General features: G+C 44.2%; 1 protein-coding gene across 6 annotated transcripts in view; it reads left to right on the forward strand.

Annotated features, from left to right (window-relative positions):
- Window positions 1-319: 319 nt before the first annotated feature.
- TDP1 (tyrosyl-DNA phosphodiesterase 1) overlaps window positions 320-18,429 on the forward strand; it is a 95,225-nt gene continuing 77,115 nt past the window's right edge. For 3 of the 6 annotated variants that reach the window (XM_058739980.1, XM_058739979.1, XM_058739984.1), the window contains exons 1-7: window positions 320-422; window positions 712-1,053; window positions 6,649-7,217; window positions 9,321-9,364; window positions 10,543-10,598; window positions 12,246-12,342; window positions 16,488-16,522. In XM_058739980.1, the coding sequence (XP_058595963.1) occupies window positions 6,653-7,217; window positions 9,321-9,364; window positions 10,543-10,598; window positions 12,246-12,342; window positions 16,488-16,522 (797 nt within the window). In that variant the 5' untranslated portion in view covers window positions 320-422; window positions 712-1,053; window positions 6,649-6,652. Of the gene's footprint in view, window positions 423-604; window positions 1,054-3,584; window positions 3,726-6,648; window positions 7,218-9,320; window positions 9,365-10,542; window positions 10,599-12,245; window positions 12,343-16,487; window positions 16,523-18,429 lie in introns of those variants that run through there. The other 3 variants (XM_058739982.1, XM_058739981.1, XM_058739983.1) reach the window with 3 other exon arrangements.

Here is an 18,429-nt window from a genome sequence, read left to right on the forward strand (position 1 = left end):
ACACAGATCTCAGCCCTCAGCTGATCCTGTACCTTTAAGTAAATACCCCCTGCCTCGAGCTCCAGGCAGCCTGAAGCTCTCTAGGAGAACCCCTGTAAAGGGGATGCGTTTTGTTAATTAAGAGAGGAGAAAGAAGACTTAATTTTCTCTCTCTTCCTTTTAGGACAAGTGGTCAAGTGGTGAGACGAGAGCTGGAGGCTGCGGGGGGGTGGGGGGGGCTCCCTTCCACCCCTTCCTGCAGGAAGCCCCGGTAGTCCCTTAGGACACGGCGGTCTTTAAGACCCAGCGACCGGCGTCCCGGAACGGGAAGGGGCAGGGCCAAGAGGTGCGAGCCTCGGCCGGGAGGGTTTAAACCGCGCGCAGGCGCGCGCCGCGGTTGAGAAGGCGCGGATCTTGGTGGCTGTGGGCCGTGGAAGTTTCAGGTGCGTGTTCGACTGTTGCGGGAGCCGGGCTGGCGAGACCCTGCTCCTTCCGGCCTGGTCGCGGTGCTGGGGCTCTGGTCCCGGGAATTCTGGGGCCCGGCGGGGCGGGAGGTGGAATCTGAGAGAAGCGGGGGTAGCTGGGCAAGACCCTGGGGAACGTCCACTCCCGGGCCTCGGCTTCCTCAATCCGAGAACCTGTTGGGCGCCGCGGAGAGCAGGGTCCGGCGGGGAGTGTGGGTGTGAGGGGTCCCCGCGCTCGGGTTCTCACTTCGGCTTCTCCCTGCGGTAGGTGGGTGGTGTCCGCAGGTGGTGATGCTGGCGCCGGTGGGGGCGCTGATCCTGTGTCAGGCCCTGAACTTTCCTGGGCTCGGCTGCTCCCTCCATGAAGACAGTTAGTGGCGGGCCTTCGCGGAGGCTTGGTGCGAGCGCGAACGGAGTTTATTCCCGGCAGAGAGCTTCGAAGGGTGCTTGGCCCGAGGTCGGCGCACGGAGGGGGTAGCCCCTGTCGTTACTGCCGCGGCGTCCCCCGAATCAGTCCGCTTCACTGCATCCCCACCGCCCCTGCCGCCTCACTCCCGGGGTCGTCTCCAAATTGTTCACCCCCAATTAGGGAACGTCGTGTACTAAAAGGGTAAGTCGAGGGGCGTCTGGGTGGCTCAGTCGGTTAAGCGTCCGACTTCCGTTCGGATCGTGATCTTGCCCGCGTCGGGCTCTGTGCTGACAGCTCGGAGCCTGAGCCTGCTTCTGATACTTTTTCTTTCTCCCCCCTCTCCTCTCCCCCCTCTCCCCCCTCTCCCCCTCTCCCTCTCTCCTCTCTCCCCCTCTCCTCTCCCCCTCTCCCTCTCCCGCTTGCACTCGGTATCTCTTTCAAAAATAAATGTTAAAAAAAAAAAAAAAGTTGGACCAGGGTACTCCCCCTGCTTATCAAAGCATTTCAGTGGGCTCTCTCCCTTTAGACTGAAATCTAGAATCTTTAACACTTGATTTAATTCCCCACTCCCTTCATCCAGAACTACTGCCTGCTTTGCCCAAATCCTTTTGTCTGCTTTAGGAGCTATTACAGCTTTGTTCCCACCTCCAGGCTTTATCAAGTTGGATTCCCTCTACTTGGAATACCACCTTCCGCTGGGTTTTTTTCATGCTCCAGATATCACTTAAGTGTTATTTATCCAGAGAGTATTCCAAAGTAATTATGTCTCTGTTATTCTCTGCTACTTGAAAAATGCTGTGAGTGTCTGGAAAGACAGCTTGTTTTTTCTGGGTTCTTCTCCCCCCCCCCCCCCCCCCCCCGCCCAAATATTAGTCCTTGTAGGGCAAAAAGAGTTTGTGTTAACTCGTTATTCCCAGTGCTTGGCCTATAGTAGCTGTTCGATAAGGATCTGTTGTAAGAGTGAATTCTGGGAGGTCTGTATGATACTTTATGGATACACACTTTATGGAGGAGGAAACTGTCTCAGCAGTAAAGTAACCTGCCCAATTGCACATTGACCACCTAGTAATGACTGGATTTGAGATGGGGGTCCATGTTTGCCCAGGGGTGGCCCACACAGGGCCTTTGTTGAGAAGCCTGACCCCTATACTCTCCTGAGGGTCTGCACATTCTGCAAGGAGCTGCTGGAGTGCAGAAAAGATATGCCCCAGTTGGGTCTGGTGTGGTGGGGTTGGGGGGGGGAGAGGAGGAGCTAGCAGCTTTGAGAGGAGTATGCATTTGCGTCCACAGCCCTCCCCACCCCCCATAAGAATCTCTAGTGTTCGCAGTTAGCATTGGGTGGGAGAATGTGCAATTTTCATCCTCCTTGGCAATGTAGCCTAATGCTGTTTGCCCTATTTCCGTCAGTATTTTGGTCACACGTTTGCCTGCACCCTCCCCGGTTTTTGTCTCCCTTGTAATACCAGCACTGTTGTTGAAAGTGTGCATTAGAATACAATTTCACGTGAATATTTAAAATTAAGCTTTATTTTGGTGTAAATGAAACGAAGTTAGAAGGTACTTTGTGGTTTAAAAAAAAAAAGTCCTGGTGCCTGCAGAAGAGCCCAAAGTCTCTTGAGGCATTTCTGCAACACTACAACTCTGTCAAAGAGACAGGAATGGAAAAGGGAGGTACTTCTTCATTGTTTGAGTTATTTTGATTTAATGTTCATTTTTGAGAGCGAGCACGTGTGTGCATGAGCAGAGGGGAAGGGTCAGAGAGGGAGAGAAAGAAACCCAGGCAGGCTCTGCACTGTCTATGCAGAGCCCAGGGGTTCGAACTCTCAAACTGTGGGATGACCTGAGCCGAAGTCCAGAGTAGGATGGGTAACAGGGCCACCCAGGTGCCCCAAGGGAAGTACTTTTATAATGTGATGTTACTGTTGTTCGTGTCCGTCCCAGTCACCTTCACTTCGGGAAACCCTGCTCTTTGCAGACCCGAGTGGATGTTGGGTCTCAGAATTGGCCCATCTGTATTGCAGTTGTCTCATTTCTGCGACACCATTTACCCGAATTGTGATGTCAGACCTGTGCCAGTCACTGCCCAGGGAAGACCAACGATAAACAATTGAAGGATTCCTCTTGAGTTCTATCTTTGTAACACTATAACTTGATAACAAAATGGCTTGGAGAATGCCTGTGTGGCAGAGAAGTAAAATTCTGATACTGGAACCAGACCGAGTCCTCCAAAGTAAATTCCTGATCTTGAAGTTTCAACCACTCCTCCTCATCAGGCTAAACACCTTGATTTCATGAAGAGCTTGGTAACCTGCTGGATGTAATGACTTGTTATGTTTTGTGTTTTATTTTAATTCCAAAGGTGTTTTGCCTTTAATGACTAAACAGCTCTACTTTAAAAAAAAAAAAATTTTGGGGCGCCTGGGTGGCGCAGTCGGTTAAGCGTCCGACTTCAGCCAGGTCACGATCTCGCGGTCCGTGAGTTCGAGCCCCGCGTCAGGCTCTGGGCTGACGGCTCGGAGCCTGGAGCCTGTTTCCGATTCTGTGTCTCCCTCTCTCTCTGCCCCTCCCCCGTTCATGCTCTGTCTCTCTCTGTCCCAAAAATAAATAAAAAACATTGAAAAAAAAAAATTTTTTTTAAAAAAAAATTTTTTTTTTAATGTTTATTTTATTTTTGACAGACAGAGCACGAACGGGGGAGGGGCAGAGAGAGAGGTATACACAGAATCTGAAACAGGCTCCAGGCTCTGAGCCGTCAGCACAGAGTCTGACGTGGGCTCGAACTCACAGACCGCGAGATCATGACCTGAGCTGAAGTCGGATGCTCAATCAACTGAGCCACCCAGGTGCCCCATAAACAGCTCCTACTTTTGAGTGTGAGCCAATTTAAAACTTAAACCATGTGTACAGCAGATAAAAACTTTTTTTTTCTTTAGAAAATGTCTTTTTCAAAACTTAATCTATGCCTCCTACTTTTGGGGGAATGGTCTTTCTCCTTCCTCCATGTGTTCTAGAAAAAGTAGATCAGAATAATCCTGAAGTTTGCGGTTTTAGCTACTTTTTCTAGAACACTTCAGGATTCAAAATAGCTGGGTCACTGAAGAGGAGTATCTTCCCTACAGAGTTCTCTGGACTCTTAAATTCCACTTAATTTAGATGTAATTAATCTGGGAGAGGAATAGTTGTAGGCTCTAAGGTGTCTGCATACAACTTAGGCTGGAAGCTGAACCCTTTCTCACCTAAAAACTGTTCTAGAATAAGAAGGAATTGAAAAAGAACAGCCTCTGAGGACTCTTAATTGAAGATTTTATTACTGAGTGCCTAGCTTTACTGCTGTTTGAGAATTCATTGAAAGCTAGAGCTAACGGTTCTTCCTAAGGAGGTGGTCCTATTCTTAAACTTTTTAAAGTCACAAAATGGGGCACAACAGTCATTCCTTCAAAGTTCCTTCAGTTCAGAGTGAATTGTGAGAGCATAAATACCTCTATCCAGCAGCCTCCAAGAGTCTAGAACACAAGAGAAACTAAAGTTGAAAACAAGATTTTAAAAATCTGAGCTGGTTAAATGTGTTTGGTAGTAAGTGTCTAAATAGCTTTCATGAGGAAAACATGGCTAAGATCCTGTTAACTCGAATAGTTCTAACAAGTTTGGTTATTTGGTTTCTTTCTTTTTTTTTAATTTTTGAAGGAGAAAGAGAGCGTGAGTGGGGAGGAGCAGAGAGAGAAGGAGACATAGAATCTGAAGCAGGCTCCGGGCTGTCAGCTGACAGCACAGAGCCCGATGCAGGGCTTGAACTCACGAACTGTGAGATCATGACCTAAGTTGAAGTCAGATGCTTAACCGACTGAGCCACCCAGGCGCCCCTGGTTTCTTAACTCTTAGCAGACTAGAAACCATTTAGGGGAAAAGCTTATTCTCAGTTCTAACAATTTAGAAGTAGGCTGGACAGAGCAGTTTCAGAAAGCAAAAGACTTAGACTCGGAGTCTAGGGCCACTAGTACAAGAGCAAAGCGAGGTCTACAGTCCCTGGGGCTTTGTAAAACAGCCATAGCAGGTGATATTAATAGGTACCCTGAGCTCTGAAGAACAGGTCAAATCATTGTGTAAACACACTGCTTTAAAAACACCTCAGAAATAGGTAAATTATAGGAGAAACTTAGCTTAACTGGTCATTAATTGAAAAAATGAGAGGCACCTGGGTGGCTCATTGGGTTGAGCGTCGACTTCAGCTCAGGTCATGATCTCACGTGGGTTTGAACCCCACATTGGGTTCTCTCCTATCAGTGCTGAATCCTTTTTGGATCCTCTGTCCCCTTCTCTGTGCTGCTCTCTTGCTTACGCATGTATGTGAGTGCATGTGCACTCAAAAAAATTTTAAAAAGAAATTGTGATAGGTGATAAATACCTTAAATACATCAGCTTGATAGCCACCTGGCTGACTCATTTGGTAGAGCACTCAACTCTTGATCTTGGGGTCATGGATTCAGGCCCCACCTTGGTTAAGGGCCTACTTAAACCTTTTTAGCTTGAAACCTGAAAGTATAATCATTTGCAAGTTTTTTGGTGTAGAATTAAGGTTTTGGGGATTTTGGGGGGAAGGCTGGGGGTCCTGTGAACAGAGTGCTACAGTCCATGTTGGTGTACTCGGATATGTGACCTCAGTTTCTTAAAAAGAGAAATGTTGACAATTTGAGCACAGACTCTTAGGTTCAGTTTTTCTTTGGGTCTTGTATGAGAATGGTTTTGTTTTTTGGTTTTTGTTGTTGTTGTTGTTTAAAGAACCCACTAAGGAGCTGTCCTTGAGCTATCTGGAAAATGTACTTAGATAGGTCTTTACACATGAATTGGTGAGATTTTGTAGGTAGCAAAACCAAAAGTAGTTCATATGTTTTCCTCTTAAAATAGAAATTGGGGGCACCTGAGTGGCTCAGTCAGTTAAGCATCTGGCTCTTAATTTTGACTCAGGTCGTGATCTCAAGGTTGGTGAGATCGAGCCTGCCTGGAGTTGGGCTTTATGCTGACAGCGAAGCCTGCTTGGGATTCTCCCTCCCTCTCTGCCCCTCCCCCACGTGTGTGCACTTTCTGTCTCTCTCTCCCCCTTTCTCTTTCAAAATAAACATTTTTTAAAAAGTAGAAATTCGACTCTGGTCGAGTAAAGGAGTGTTTTGCTTCAGCATAAATTCTCTGTGGACTTTAATAGTTTGATGTAGGTCAATGCCAATATGATGGCTGGGTCCTCATGGTAGTAATTCTATATAATGTATATACAGAATTGATCATTTGACACGGTCTTGAGAATTTTGTTAAGCTTAATGGTAAGTAGCTTTAGGGGAGTAGGAATTGCTAAAGTCCTGTGGGCTCCATGCTTGGGTGAAGGATAAATTTGTAAACTCCAATTTAACCTCAAAAATTTGAATAGTCAGAATTACTCTTGAAATTCATTAAATTATCTTAACCTCAAGCACCCACCAGTTTAAAAGATTCAGGGTCAAGAATGAACATTTTGATTTTTGAAGTTTGGCCCCCACTCTTTTCCTCAGGCTTCCAAGGACAAGGTCTGGGTCAAAAGGAGAAGGTGAGTAGGATTTTTGCTGTCACTTTATTTGCCAAAGTCCTGTAGCAAAATCTGGTAACGTGTGTCTGAACACCTGCAAAACAGCTGATGTTAGTTATGTGGTTCAGCATCTGAGTGTCAAGTGTGCTGTGCGTGTTGCAGAAACTCACACTGACAGGGAATTTGAGAGCAAGTTTGTCAGTGGCCTAGAGAATGGAAAAACAGTGTTTGTCTTTTATTTCCAGAACTATGTCTCAGGAAGGCGATTATGGAAAGTGGACAATATCCAGTAGTGATGAAAGTGAAGACGAAAAGCCAAAACTAGACAAGCCCTCTACTTTTTCCCTCCCTCATGCTGGGCAGGGAGCAGCAAATGAGCCAAGATACACCTGTTCTGAGGCTAGGAAAGCTGCCCATAGAAGGAAAAGATCACCCATGAAATTCAGCAACGCAGATTCAGTTTCAGAAGTTTCACCTCCCAAAAGGCAAAGGAGTGGTTCCCAGGAAGACCTGGGTTGGTGTCTCTCTAGCAGCGATGATGAGCTGCAACCAGAAACCCGGCAGAAGCAGGCTAAGAACATTGTGGTCAAAGAGGAGAGAGGCATCTCTTCTAAAGACAGTGCTGCCCAAAGACCTGGAAATCCCACCCCTCCTGCACACCACAGGCTCGAGGAGGAGGAAGAGGAGTATGAAACTTCAGGGGAAGGCCAAGACATTTGGGACATGTTGGATAAAGGGAACCCCTTCCGATTTTACCTCACTAGAGTCTCGGGCATTGAGCCAAAGGATAACTCTGGAGCCCTCCACATCAAGGGTAAGTGGATGCTGGGTGTCCAGGAGCTGTCAGACTGCACTTAAGAGGGTCCCCCATGGCAAAACAAGGAGGGTAACCCAGAATGGTCTCCAAGAACCCTCTAAGTTAGTAGCAGTCTTAGCTACTTTCAGGGGAAAAAAGCATTTTGACAAGCAAATGCATTAGTTTGACTGTAAGCTGTTTCCTTGGGTCAGGAAATCATGGTGTTGCTCCATCCAGTTGGAATATTTAGACAATTCTAAACATTGTGTGAACTTGTAAAGATGAAACTTACTACTTTCATGCAATAGCAAATGCTTGACAGCAGTTCTTTGGTCCATGGATGAGCAGTGGTAGAATCTCCTAAAACTTAAGAATGCAAATTCGGGCTTCACCCAGGTTCATTGAGTCCCACTGTGGGAGCAGGACCTGCGATGTGTTAAGAAGCTTTTCAGGGGATTCTAATACCCAGTCAGGTTTGAGAACCACTGCTTGGAAGCCAGGTCTTGGTTCCTGGTGAAGAATTAAAAAGAACACCAGCAAAAAAAAAAAAACCACCAGCATGCAAATAGATTGCAGTTCTGAATCCAAAGATAGTTTTTGCTTGGTTTGCTTATTTCCCACGGTGTCTCTATGTGATGTTATGATGTGTATGTATTTGGTCTTCATTCCTGGTTGTACTTGGTTTTTGTCCCAGGCTCCTCCAACAGCTCTAAAGTAATAAAGGTCAAGGAAGGGTCTTCAGTTACTCGTAACAAGCCCCTTTCAATCAATCCTGGGTCAATGAGGTGACTTTTGGAAAGCCCTAAGAATAGAGGACTAATTGCCAAGGGGAACCAACTGTGTCATTAAAGTTGGAACTTTGAGTCCTGCCCCTTATCTCCAAGGAAGTGGGGAGAGGATGGCGGGCGTTAATCACTAATGGCCAATGATTTCATCAGTCATGCCTGTCTAATGAAGCCACCATCTTAAAAAAAAACCTGTGAAGAGGTTTGGAGAGCTTCCAGGTTGGTGAACACATGGAGGTGGACGGGACACACCCCTTGCCCCCTACTTTGCTCTATGCATCTTTCATCTGGCTGTTCCTGAGTTGTATCCTTTTATACTAACCTAGTAGTCTAGTAAGTAACACGCTTTCCTGAGTTCTCTGAGGCATTCTAGCAAATTCTCAAAGTCTAGGAGGGGCGAAATACGGGATGCCATCAAGAAATTGCAGTACATTCCTTGTGTATACCTCTTTCGTAAAGATAGCTTCCTTAAGGGTACTGCTGAAATCTTTGTACCCCAGCATGTTGCTGACATGTGACAGGAGGGACTCAATAAGCATGGGTCAAATAAAGGAGCCTATTTTTAATCCTCAGGCAGTTTGATGGTTAAGAGTACAAGTGCTGAAGCCAGATAGCAGCCTGGCTTCAGATTCTGACTGGCCCTTCCTAGCTCTGTGGCCATGAACAGCCTTCTAAGGGGAGATGACCCCTCCACAAAAGGGGAATGACCAACTCCACCTCCACAAAATCCACTGTCAACACCATGGACATGATAAGAACAGTACTTGGCACCTAATAGGTCCTGTACAAATGCGGCAGTTGGTGGTAATGACTGTGTAATTCCTCTCCTGGTACAGTTTATGAGAAGTGACCTTTTTGATCTTACTTGAATTCTAGTTGGAAAGATTGACGTGGGACCCCTTGGAGATGAGCTGGAATGCTAGAAATGAGAGCTTGGAGTTGTAGGTGAGGAAGTAGGTACTCTCAGGCTGCAGAAGATGGTCTTGCTAGTCGTGGGTTGGGAGGTTTCTCAGAGAGGGACTTGAATATTGAAGGAGATAAAAACTAGAATCTGGAAAGAACAACACGTCATTATTGTCGTTATTGGCAATTTCTAGAATTGATCAGTCATTGTGTTCTGAAATTGGAGGTTTTAGTTTTATGTTGTATTTTGTTAAAACTCAATAAATAGCTCAGAAATTTTCTCTTGAGTTTTAGGGAGCATTAAAGTCTAGTTTTGTAGTCATTGCTCAGTTCACTGTTCTCTCAGCCAAATTTTGACTGTCCATGACTAAATCAATTGTGATTTTTACCAGATTTTTATCATTTATTAGACATAAACATTTTGTCTTCTCAGATATTTTATCCCCTCTATTTGGGACGCTTCTGTCTTCAGCTCAGGTGAGTTTATGGTGAAGCTTTTTCTTTGGATGAAAAGGGATAAAGAACTTTACGGGAAAATATGAGGTCCTATCTCAGTCCTGTGCAGGGTCCCCAAGATGGCATATACCAGGAGCCTGGCACCAAGAGCCACAGTTTTGGTATCCAGCCATCAGCATGGAGCAAGGATGCCTCTATCAGGAGAGCTTCTCGCTCTCCTGATACAAGGGTTACAAGGACTGGACAAGAAGTCACTTTGGAAATTCCAGCCTGAGAGACTTTTGGGGACACAGTTAATCTCCTGGGACTCTGGTCCCTGGGAAACCAGGGACCAAACTCCTGGGGAGGTTTGGGTAGGTGGGTGAAGGCCAAGTCGTGTGATTGAATTTAGAAAAGGGTTTCCTACACTTACCAAAAAGAATGGAGTAGAAGTTACAGTTACTTCGGCATGTTTGATTGTTCCTCCTTTATAGAGCTGGTCCCCTTGTGTTGATGAATTACGTTCATGATTCCAGGCTCTCAGATAGAAAACCAGTCACATCCATGAAGAAAGCAAAGCTGTCTGAATGGTTTCTGTTCAGCTTGACCTCTGAAATCCTAGTCTCCAGATGGAACATGGGGTGAATTTGTGTTCTCTTAGCTAGACTGAGGTGCTACGTCCAGGTAGAGGGCCAAGGATTACCAAGGCATGGGGAGGAGTCCCCACAGGTAAGTTCAGTGCAGAACTTGGAGTCAAGATAGAATTGTTATAAGCCTAGTGAGTGTCCAGTCCCAGAGGCCTATTCACAAAGCTAGCTCATAAGTTAGGCTGAAAGAAAATGTTCCTTTGTAAAAGGCCTCGTTTATAATTACCTAGGGGAAAAGGGATAAATCCGTAAGCCCTTTTACTTAAATTAATCTGAGGCTGTTGAAAATACATAGTAAGACTATTTAGAAATACAAATACTGCCAAAGCATGCAGGATCCTTGCCTCAGACCCTGTTTTCTCTCGCATTACTCCACTGATTCAGATCCCTTGCATTGGGTATTGCCTTCAAGATGTATTTTAGGTTTGAGTACTCCAGCATCAATGTCCAGGTTTGTAAATACTTGGAGTTGACTAGTCTAGAGTTACCTTCAATTCAGTTGCCAAACTATTCTCATTACAGATTGCTTGGCTGAATTACCCGTAACTCCATTCCTTTTCTTTCCCTGTCTAGTTTAACTACTGCTTTGATGTGGACTGGCTCATAAAACAGTATCCACCACAGTTCAGGTGAGTACCACAATATGACTGATAAAATTGTAACTGTAATGGGACATTAAAACACAAGATTAGCATTTCTCAAGCAACTGCTGTTCATCTTAGAGTATCTTTTGAAACTATTAAGCATACAAAATCAGAGTTAGGTAGGGAAAACAGCATTTGTTGAGCTCTTCTAACTAATCACATGCATTCCTAATACAAATTTTTGCATTTGTCTTGTTGTGTCCAGAAGCACAGAAGGACAAATGCCAACCTAAATAAGAAAACTTTGACATTAGTGTGAAGGAAAAGATCATTGGCAACCTGCTTTCTAGACTTGGAAGCATGCCATGCTGCACTTAGCACACCAGTGTTCAAAGAATCTTTGCTTTGCAAATGATGATTCCTGTAGTTGAGGAGCTAATGAAGGGAGTCTTAGAACCTTCCTTTATCCAGATTATGGAAGTGATGGATTTTTCAGTGTTGTTCACAGTTCCTTAGCCTGGTGTTAGGCAGTGCAAACAAAATAAAGATAGCATCACACAGTCACCTGCCACCTGTCTTGTTTCTGACATTCACCTAGCAGAGTCCCATAGCAGCAGGTGGAATGGAGGAATGTAGGAATTTTCCTACAGGAAAATGACCGTAAGGGTCCTCAAAGTCCTTGGTGCATTTAGGACATTAGATTCTGGAGACCTCTAGTAATAGTAGGTAAAATGCTATTGAAATTTCCCAAGCGGCTTGGACCATCAAAAGCTTGTATTTGACCTGTGACACAAAGAATTAGTTTTAGCTGCATGTAACAGAAAAGCAAAAATAACTGTGGCTTAAATGAGAGGAAAAAACTTCTCCAGCCTAACAAGTCTAGATGGTAGACATTCGTGGTCTGGATTTCGGGGCTGCCATGGTTCTCAGGGACTTAGCCACCCATTCTGTCTTTCTGTCCCACCATCCTGGTGCATGTCTTCAGATGCCTTCATGGTCCAGGATGGCACCCAGAGCTCCAGGTCACCGGTCTGTGTTCCAAGTGGCAGGAAGGAAAAAGGACAAAAGGGCCACATCCCAGCTCTGCTCCCTCTGAGCAGCCTCCTAGAAGTCCCACACAACACTTAAATTTCATTGAGCTGCACTTGGTCACAAGATGATGCCTTGTTTCACTGAAACATAACCACCTCTCAATGAGTCTGCATCATGCCGTGGACCTAGGCTTGTTCACTGTTGTATCTCCCGGGACTAGGATAGTACCTAGTACACAGGAGTTGAGTAAATATAAGTCTAATGAGGAAATGCTCTTTGACTTGGTCCAAAGGAAGGGAAAGAAAAGAGCATACTAGATAACAATAATTGTTTATCTTTTAATCTGTCTAAGCCTGAACCCATGAATACAGAGCAAACTGTGTTATTTTGGACCAAAGAGGATAATTAGGAATTTTCTGGAGTCACAACATCTCTGGGTCGCAACAGAGTTTCGGGATCAGGCCACATGACCCCATTGTAAAGGTCACTGGTTAGTGAAGATTAACTCATTAGTAGTACTCTGTTAGTTCTGTCCTCAGCTCCGTACTCAACTACCACTAAGGCCAGAAACACGTGTGGTAAGGAAACTAGCATTCCTTAACTGGCCAAGAGTCCAGCTTTAGAAAAGATGTATTCTAAATATTTCTGATCTCCTTTCAGGAAGAAACCAATCCTGCTTGTGCATGGAGATAAACGAGAAGCCAAGGCTCACTTAAATGCCCAGGCCAAGCCTTATGAAAACATTTCCCTCTGCCAGGTGAGCTACTTCTGTTTGCAATCATGCTTACTCTGTTAGAAGGACATGTAGACATTGAGTCTGTCCACCCATCTAAGGGCAAGAATCTTTTCTCCTTCACCAACAGATACTTGTCTAGCCTTGGCTTAAAGGCTTCCTGGGATAACCTGTCTTGTGTGTGGGTAGCCCTGTGTCGGAAGGATATTTCTTTATGTTGACCTGGTATCTCAGTATTAGGTTCTCCAGAGGAACAGAACCCATAGGGTATGTTTGTGCAGAAAGACTTATTTTAAAAGAACTGGCTCGCATGATTGTGGGGCCTGGCAAGCCCAAATCTTGTAAGGGTAAGCCTGCAGGCTGGAGACTGAGAAAAGTAATGCCACAGCTTAAGTCCAAAGACAGTCTGGAGACTGAATTCTCTCTGCCTTGAGGGAGTTGGTCCTTCACTTAAGCCTTCAACAGACTGGTTGAGGTCCCAAACAAAGAGTAATCTATTGCATTTGGTCTATTAACTTAAATGTTAACCTCATCTAGGGGCGCCTGGGTGGCTCAGTTAGTTGAGTGTCTGACTTTGGCTCAGGTCATGATCTTGCAGTTTGTGAGTTAGAGCCTCACTTTGGGCTCTGTGCCAACAGGCCTGAGCCTGGAACCTGCTTCGGATTCTCTCTCTCTCTCTCTCTCTCTCATGCGCTCTCTCTCTGCCTCTCCCCCACTTGCACTCTGTCTCTCTCTCACAAAAACTTCAAAATATTAAAGCTGTTAACCTCATCTAAAATACTTCATGGCAACATGTGACCAAATGTGTGGGTATTGTGACCTAGCCAAGTTGACACAGAAAATTTAATCTTCAGCATTTCCTTTTACTTTTCATACGTGGGTCCTGACTTCCCATCTCTGGAGCCACATAAAAGAAATCTTCTTGCAGAGGTGACTGATGTTTGTATTTAAAGTTCTCCATTGTACCTTAGTTTTCTTCCAGGTTCAAGCATTCTTTAGTTGTAACAATCCCAATCTTTCCCCAACCTGCTGGTACTCCTGTTTGCATCTAGTTTGCCAGTGTCCTCGAACCTGACCAGGTTATCTGGATGCAATTCAGTGGCTGTTGTTTTCTGTGAGTGCAACTTGAAACTTTTTATTTTGACGACTTATCTGACTGGTGTTAGCTGCTGCTGACAGTTGACCTGTAGTCCTCTCAAATGTTCCACCTGAATTGCATCCAAGGTCTATACTGGACAGATGAACAAATTAAGCCTGTTAAAAAACTAGCTGTGTGAGTCGTGATGGAAATGATCCAAACTTAATGAGGGGACACTAAGTGGTCTTGTAACAGGTATATCTGTTTGGTTCGCTGGGACCAAAGCAAAGCAGAAAAGGCCAAAAAGTTGGCCAGGTTCTTGATACAGTTCCTTAATTCTGTCCTAATGCTTTTCAGCCAGTACGTAAAAATATAATGTAAGTCTTGGACTTTGATCATAACTGGTTGCTTTTGATGCCATGCCTGAAAGAATATTACGTGTGGCACTTCATGCAAGAAGCAGGCAAACTGGGGAGAGAGAAGCAAGAATTTTTCATAGTAGGATTTCCTTCTTGTGGAAATAGTGGTTCTGAAGTGACTGGTGTGATGTTGACCTTTGCTATTCAGGAGGCTCATCAGTCCATTTGTGAACAGCCGTGATAAGACCCTCCCATAAGCCCCTTTGTCTCCCTGCCATGGTAAAATTGCCTCAAGGTTTCTGCTCTTGGAGTGCACTGACCAGAGTGAACTACATAGAACCTATTTTTTTTCCCCATTTTCTTTCCAGTGTCTTTTCTCCTGTCCCTGTCCGTATAAAACGTAAGAGTTCCAATTCCTTTTAATGTTTCAACTACAAAATGTTACCTGTGCATATGTGGTTATTTTTAAACATTAAAAGTGAGAAATCTCAATCTGATCAATCTGGAACCTGTCTCAGATTTTTCCTGTGATATAACCCACAGTACTTTCTACAGTTGGAATTTTAAAACCGGCATTCCTTTACCCAACATGTTTGTGGCTCACCTTCTACATAGATAAGCCCTGCTACGAAGTTGCGTAAAATCCCATTGTTGTGCTTATGCTTCCAAAACAAGAAGAGGTTAAACTGCAGTAGGATAGTTCTCATCAGATTAATAGTGGACAGAAAATAACAAAGGAATCCTAAAAACCAGTGATGAAATCAGTGGACATAGAAAGTGTTTTTCAAATACGAGGTACCGAATCACGAAAGTTCAGGTGTGGGGCATGTCTGGTGGCGTGTACCAGGCCGGCCACTAGAGGGCATGACGACCCACTGTGTTCTTTACCTCTTGCAAAGAGCTGTTCAGAAGGTCCCACCCAGCTCGAGTCTGAAGTGTAGGATTGTGGCCCCATCATAACTTGTTAAAATACCGTTATACCTTGTCTATAAGATGAATTCTTGGCTATTTTGTTTTTTTGGCAACATAGTGTCATTTGATGAAATGGAGGCATACCAGGCACAGAATCAACAGATACTCACATTTTGCATATGTGGGGCCTGGGCCAGAGGTTGAGGCCTTATGGTGGTCAAGGTCATATCGCCTGGGTTCTGTCCCAGTTCTCCACCTACCGTCATGGAGTCCATCACTTAACCTCTTCAAGCCTAACTTGTTCATCTTTAGGATGGATTGCTAATAGTCTTCTTTACTAGGTTGTTGAGCCAAGGATTTGGTGCATTTGCCCCATTAACTATTACCTGTTGAAATTATCATCCATGTGCTTGTACTGAAATTTTGCCAGAGAGGCAACAACTTACAGCAAAACTAAACTCAAAAGCCAAGTCTCCCAACCATTGCTCTTTCTGAGCTAATCATCAGTTTACAGAGAAGCAGTCCTCATTCTAATTTTGTAATTTTAAAGACCTATGGTTTTCCCTGTCATCTTTGGCAGACCACACAAATGGGTTCTGGTCTGTGAGCATCCCTAAACACGGAGTTTAAAAGTGTACGGAGCGGGGCCACCTGTCTGAGCAACCCCAAGACAGGCTGTGTCCTACTCACTTGTGTCTTCCAGGTGCCCATTTCTGCCTCCAGCAAACAGGTCCACACATCTGCCCTATTGGGGTGGAGGGCTTGATTTTAATAGTATTTTCTTCCATTTGTAGAGTGCTTCCCCCATTCAGGCCCTCTCTTCCAGGCACTTCATGTTATTGTCATTTACTCCTAAAATTCTGAATCCCCTAACAGTATCCTTATTTTAAAGAGGAGAAGAAAGACTTAAAAGATGAGGCTTAGAGATTTAAGTCTTGCAAAGTTGTGAAGATGCAATCTGTGTCCCACCTGCGTTCCTCACTGTTGGGGCCTTTCTGTTTAACTCTTTCATGGCCTACATCTCGGGGCACATTCTGCTTAACTAAGGTCTTGCTGTACTGGGTGTTAAAATGTTTTAAATTTAAATTTAATACCCCTCTTTGTGAAGGTACCATTTTGTAATAGGAAAATTGTTACCTCTTTTCAGCACTTGCTATGTTACCAATAGAAGACAACTTGTAACATGATAATGTGTGCTGCTACCATATTAGTTCTTTTAAGTGTACTCTGGAAACTCTTGATAACTTTAATTTCTGTCTAAACCAGATATCTAATTGTAAAACTTTGCATAGGTTCTCGTTTTGTTTTGCCTTTTGTTTTGTTTTTTGTTTTCAACTAAAGAAACCAGGCTTCTTGTTTCTGATTATTGTAATTAAAAATGTGGTATGTGTCAGGGCAGGTGGGTGGCTCAGTGAAAGTGTCTGATTTGGGCTCGGGTCATGATCTCATTGGTCATGAGTTCAAGCCCTGCATTGGGTTCTGTGCTGACAGTATGGAACCTGCTTGGGATTCCCTGCCTCCCTCCCTCCCCCTCTCTCCCCGCCTCCCATCCCCTCCCCCTCTCTCCCCCCATCTCTTTCGCATTCATGCTCTGTCTCAAAATACTTTATTAAAATGCAGTATGTATAAAATCATTCTGGCTAACTTTAATGAGCCTCACTGGATAGGATTATTCAAAGTTGTATTGTCAATCCAGGGCCTTTCCACTAGAGGGCAGTAAAAACAAAGTTGTCCTGAATCTTTTCTAACTTAATTTCCAATAGATAGGGATATTGAGTTTATTAAAAGTGACTCAACTTCTTTTTTTTTTTTTATCCTAGGCAAAGTTGGATATTGCATTTGGAACACACCACACGTAAGCAAATTTTTTTTGAAATGGGGAGGGTATGATTTTAGTAGAGCAAAGGATGCTTTTCTAAAAGTGCCCTTAAAGGAACTTAGGGCTGACAGTTTTGCCAGGGGGGAAAAAGCTATCAATAAGGAAGTAGAGACAGTGGAACTGTTCACTGTCTCAAGACAAAGTCCTTGGATTCTGGCTCTCAACATGAAAGTCTGAATCCATGATGCGGTCTCTGCTTTCTTTCTCTTTAGGGCATTTCTTACAGCCAACTGGGGGGTGGGGAATAGATTATGGTTGTGTGGTCTGTGGTTATGGATGACTGTACGTGTCAGTCATGTTCCTGTGGATTCCACAACTTAAAAAAGGTCTGGTGATTGCTTAAGATGCTGAGTTGCATTCAATAGAATATTGTTAGGTCAGCTGTGATGAAAAGAAAAACTATTCTACAAAGTTGACGGGAGAAGCTGATGCCGTCTCTGCTCAAGCGCTATCAGAAACTTGTTTTGGAATAATTTTGAGATTTTATAAACTAGACAAGAAAAGCTTCTGTTACTTCCTACCTGACATGTGTCTAATGATCAGTTTGACTCCTGTTTTGCTGAGACTTTTTACATATTCTATAAATAAGAAAAAGATATGGTTGTCCCTGTTTGTATAAATCACATTTTGCTAGAAAGCGTTTTCAAAAGAACAGGACAGAGCCGCCTCTTCTAGACCAGCGGTGGAAATGGGTTGGTGTTGCAGATGTATTCCTTCAGGTATCAGTCTCTAGGGTGGCAAGCAATCTCCTAAGAGGAATTAGCCCTCAGTCTTGGTATGACCATTGTTTTCTTTATGTTATGGTGACTTGAAATAAGGACGTCTGTTCACCATTCTTTGGCAAAGTACAGTTTGAAGCATACAGTCTATCTTAAAATAGAACCATAGCAGGAAGAATGGAGCCATTTTTTAAGAGGATACATATCGGCCCTCCATTATCTGCTCTTAGATGCCCTTGGATAAATGTTATTTACCAACTATCCCTAATCAGTAGCCTCTAACGGGACAGGGTTTGAGGATTATTGTGAACTTAAGCATTTAGCTCAGGTATAAATTACTCATATAGCATCCTGTGAGCTCAGTGCTAATTTCAGCCAAAAATAGACAATAGCCTTGAATAGACTGAATAGGCATCTTAGGCTCCCCGCCCTGCATCACGAGAGACCTGAGTGGTGGATGGCAGTTGTCACCCTGTCATGGGTAGACAATTCTACCAGTAATGGATTGCACCAAATGGATCCTAGTCCATTGCCCTTAGCTGGAACCCTAGCATTAAATACAGATTCTAAAATACTGTTACTCACTCGGGCCCTGGACGTGATTTACTAGATCTTTAGTGCCAGCTTTCTGCCCCGGCCACATGTTCTCTGCCAGCAGTTGGCATTTCATGGGCATCATCACACTGCACCTGCACGCTGAGGAGGAGGGGAGCCTACGAATTCCATCTTCCTTTTCTTTCCTCCTTTTTTTTTTTTTTTTTTTTTTTTTTTTTTGTAAGTTTGAGAGAGTGAGCAGGGGAGAGGCAGAGGAGAATCCCAGGCAGGCTCCAAGCTGGCAGCTTAACTGACGAAGCCACCCAGGTGTCCCAAACCCATTTTAAGTTTTAATTCTCATTTGTTCACTGCTAAAATTGACCTCATTTTTTTCTTTGGTCTTTTCCTTCCCCATCCCTCCCCCCAACCCCGCTACACACATACACACTTAGCAGGTTACACTCCACAGAGTTGCTCACTTGGAGTGGTAAATGCCTAGAGAAGTAATGACAACAGAGCCCTTCCCAGACACATGGTCTGTGTAGTTTATATTAAGATGCCAGTATCTCTAGGAGATTAAAATTGTCTTTTTTTTTTTTTTTTTTTTTTTTTTTTTTGTAACTCAGGTCT

Source organism: Neofelis nebulosa, chromosome 7 (assembly GCF_028018385.1).
Source record: "Neofelis nebulosa isolate mNeoNeb1 chromosome 7, mNeoNeb1.pri, whole genome shotgun sequence".
Classification (NCBI taxonomy): Eukaryota; Metazoa; Chordata; class Mammalia; order Carnivora; family Felidae; genus Neofelis; species Neofelis nebulosa.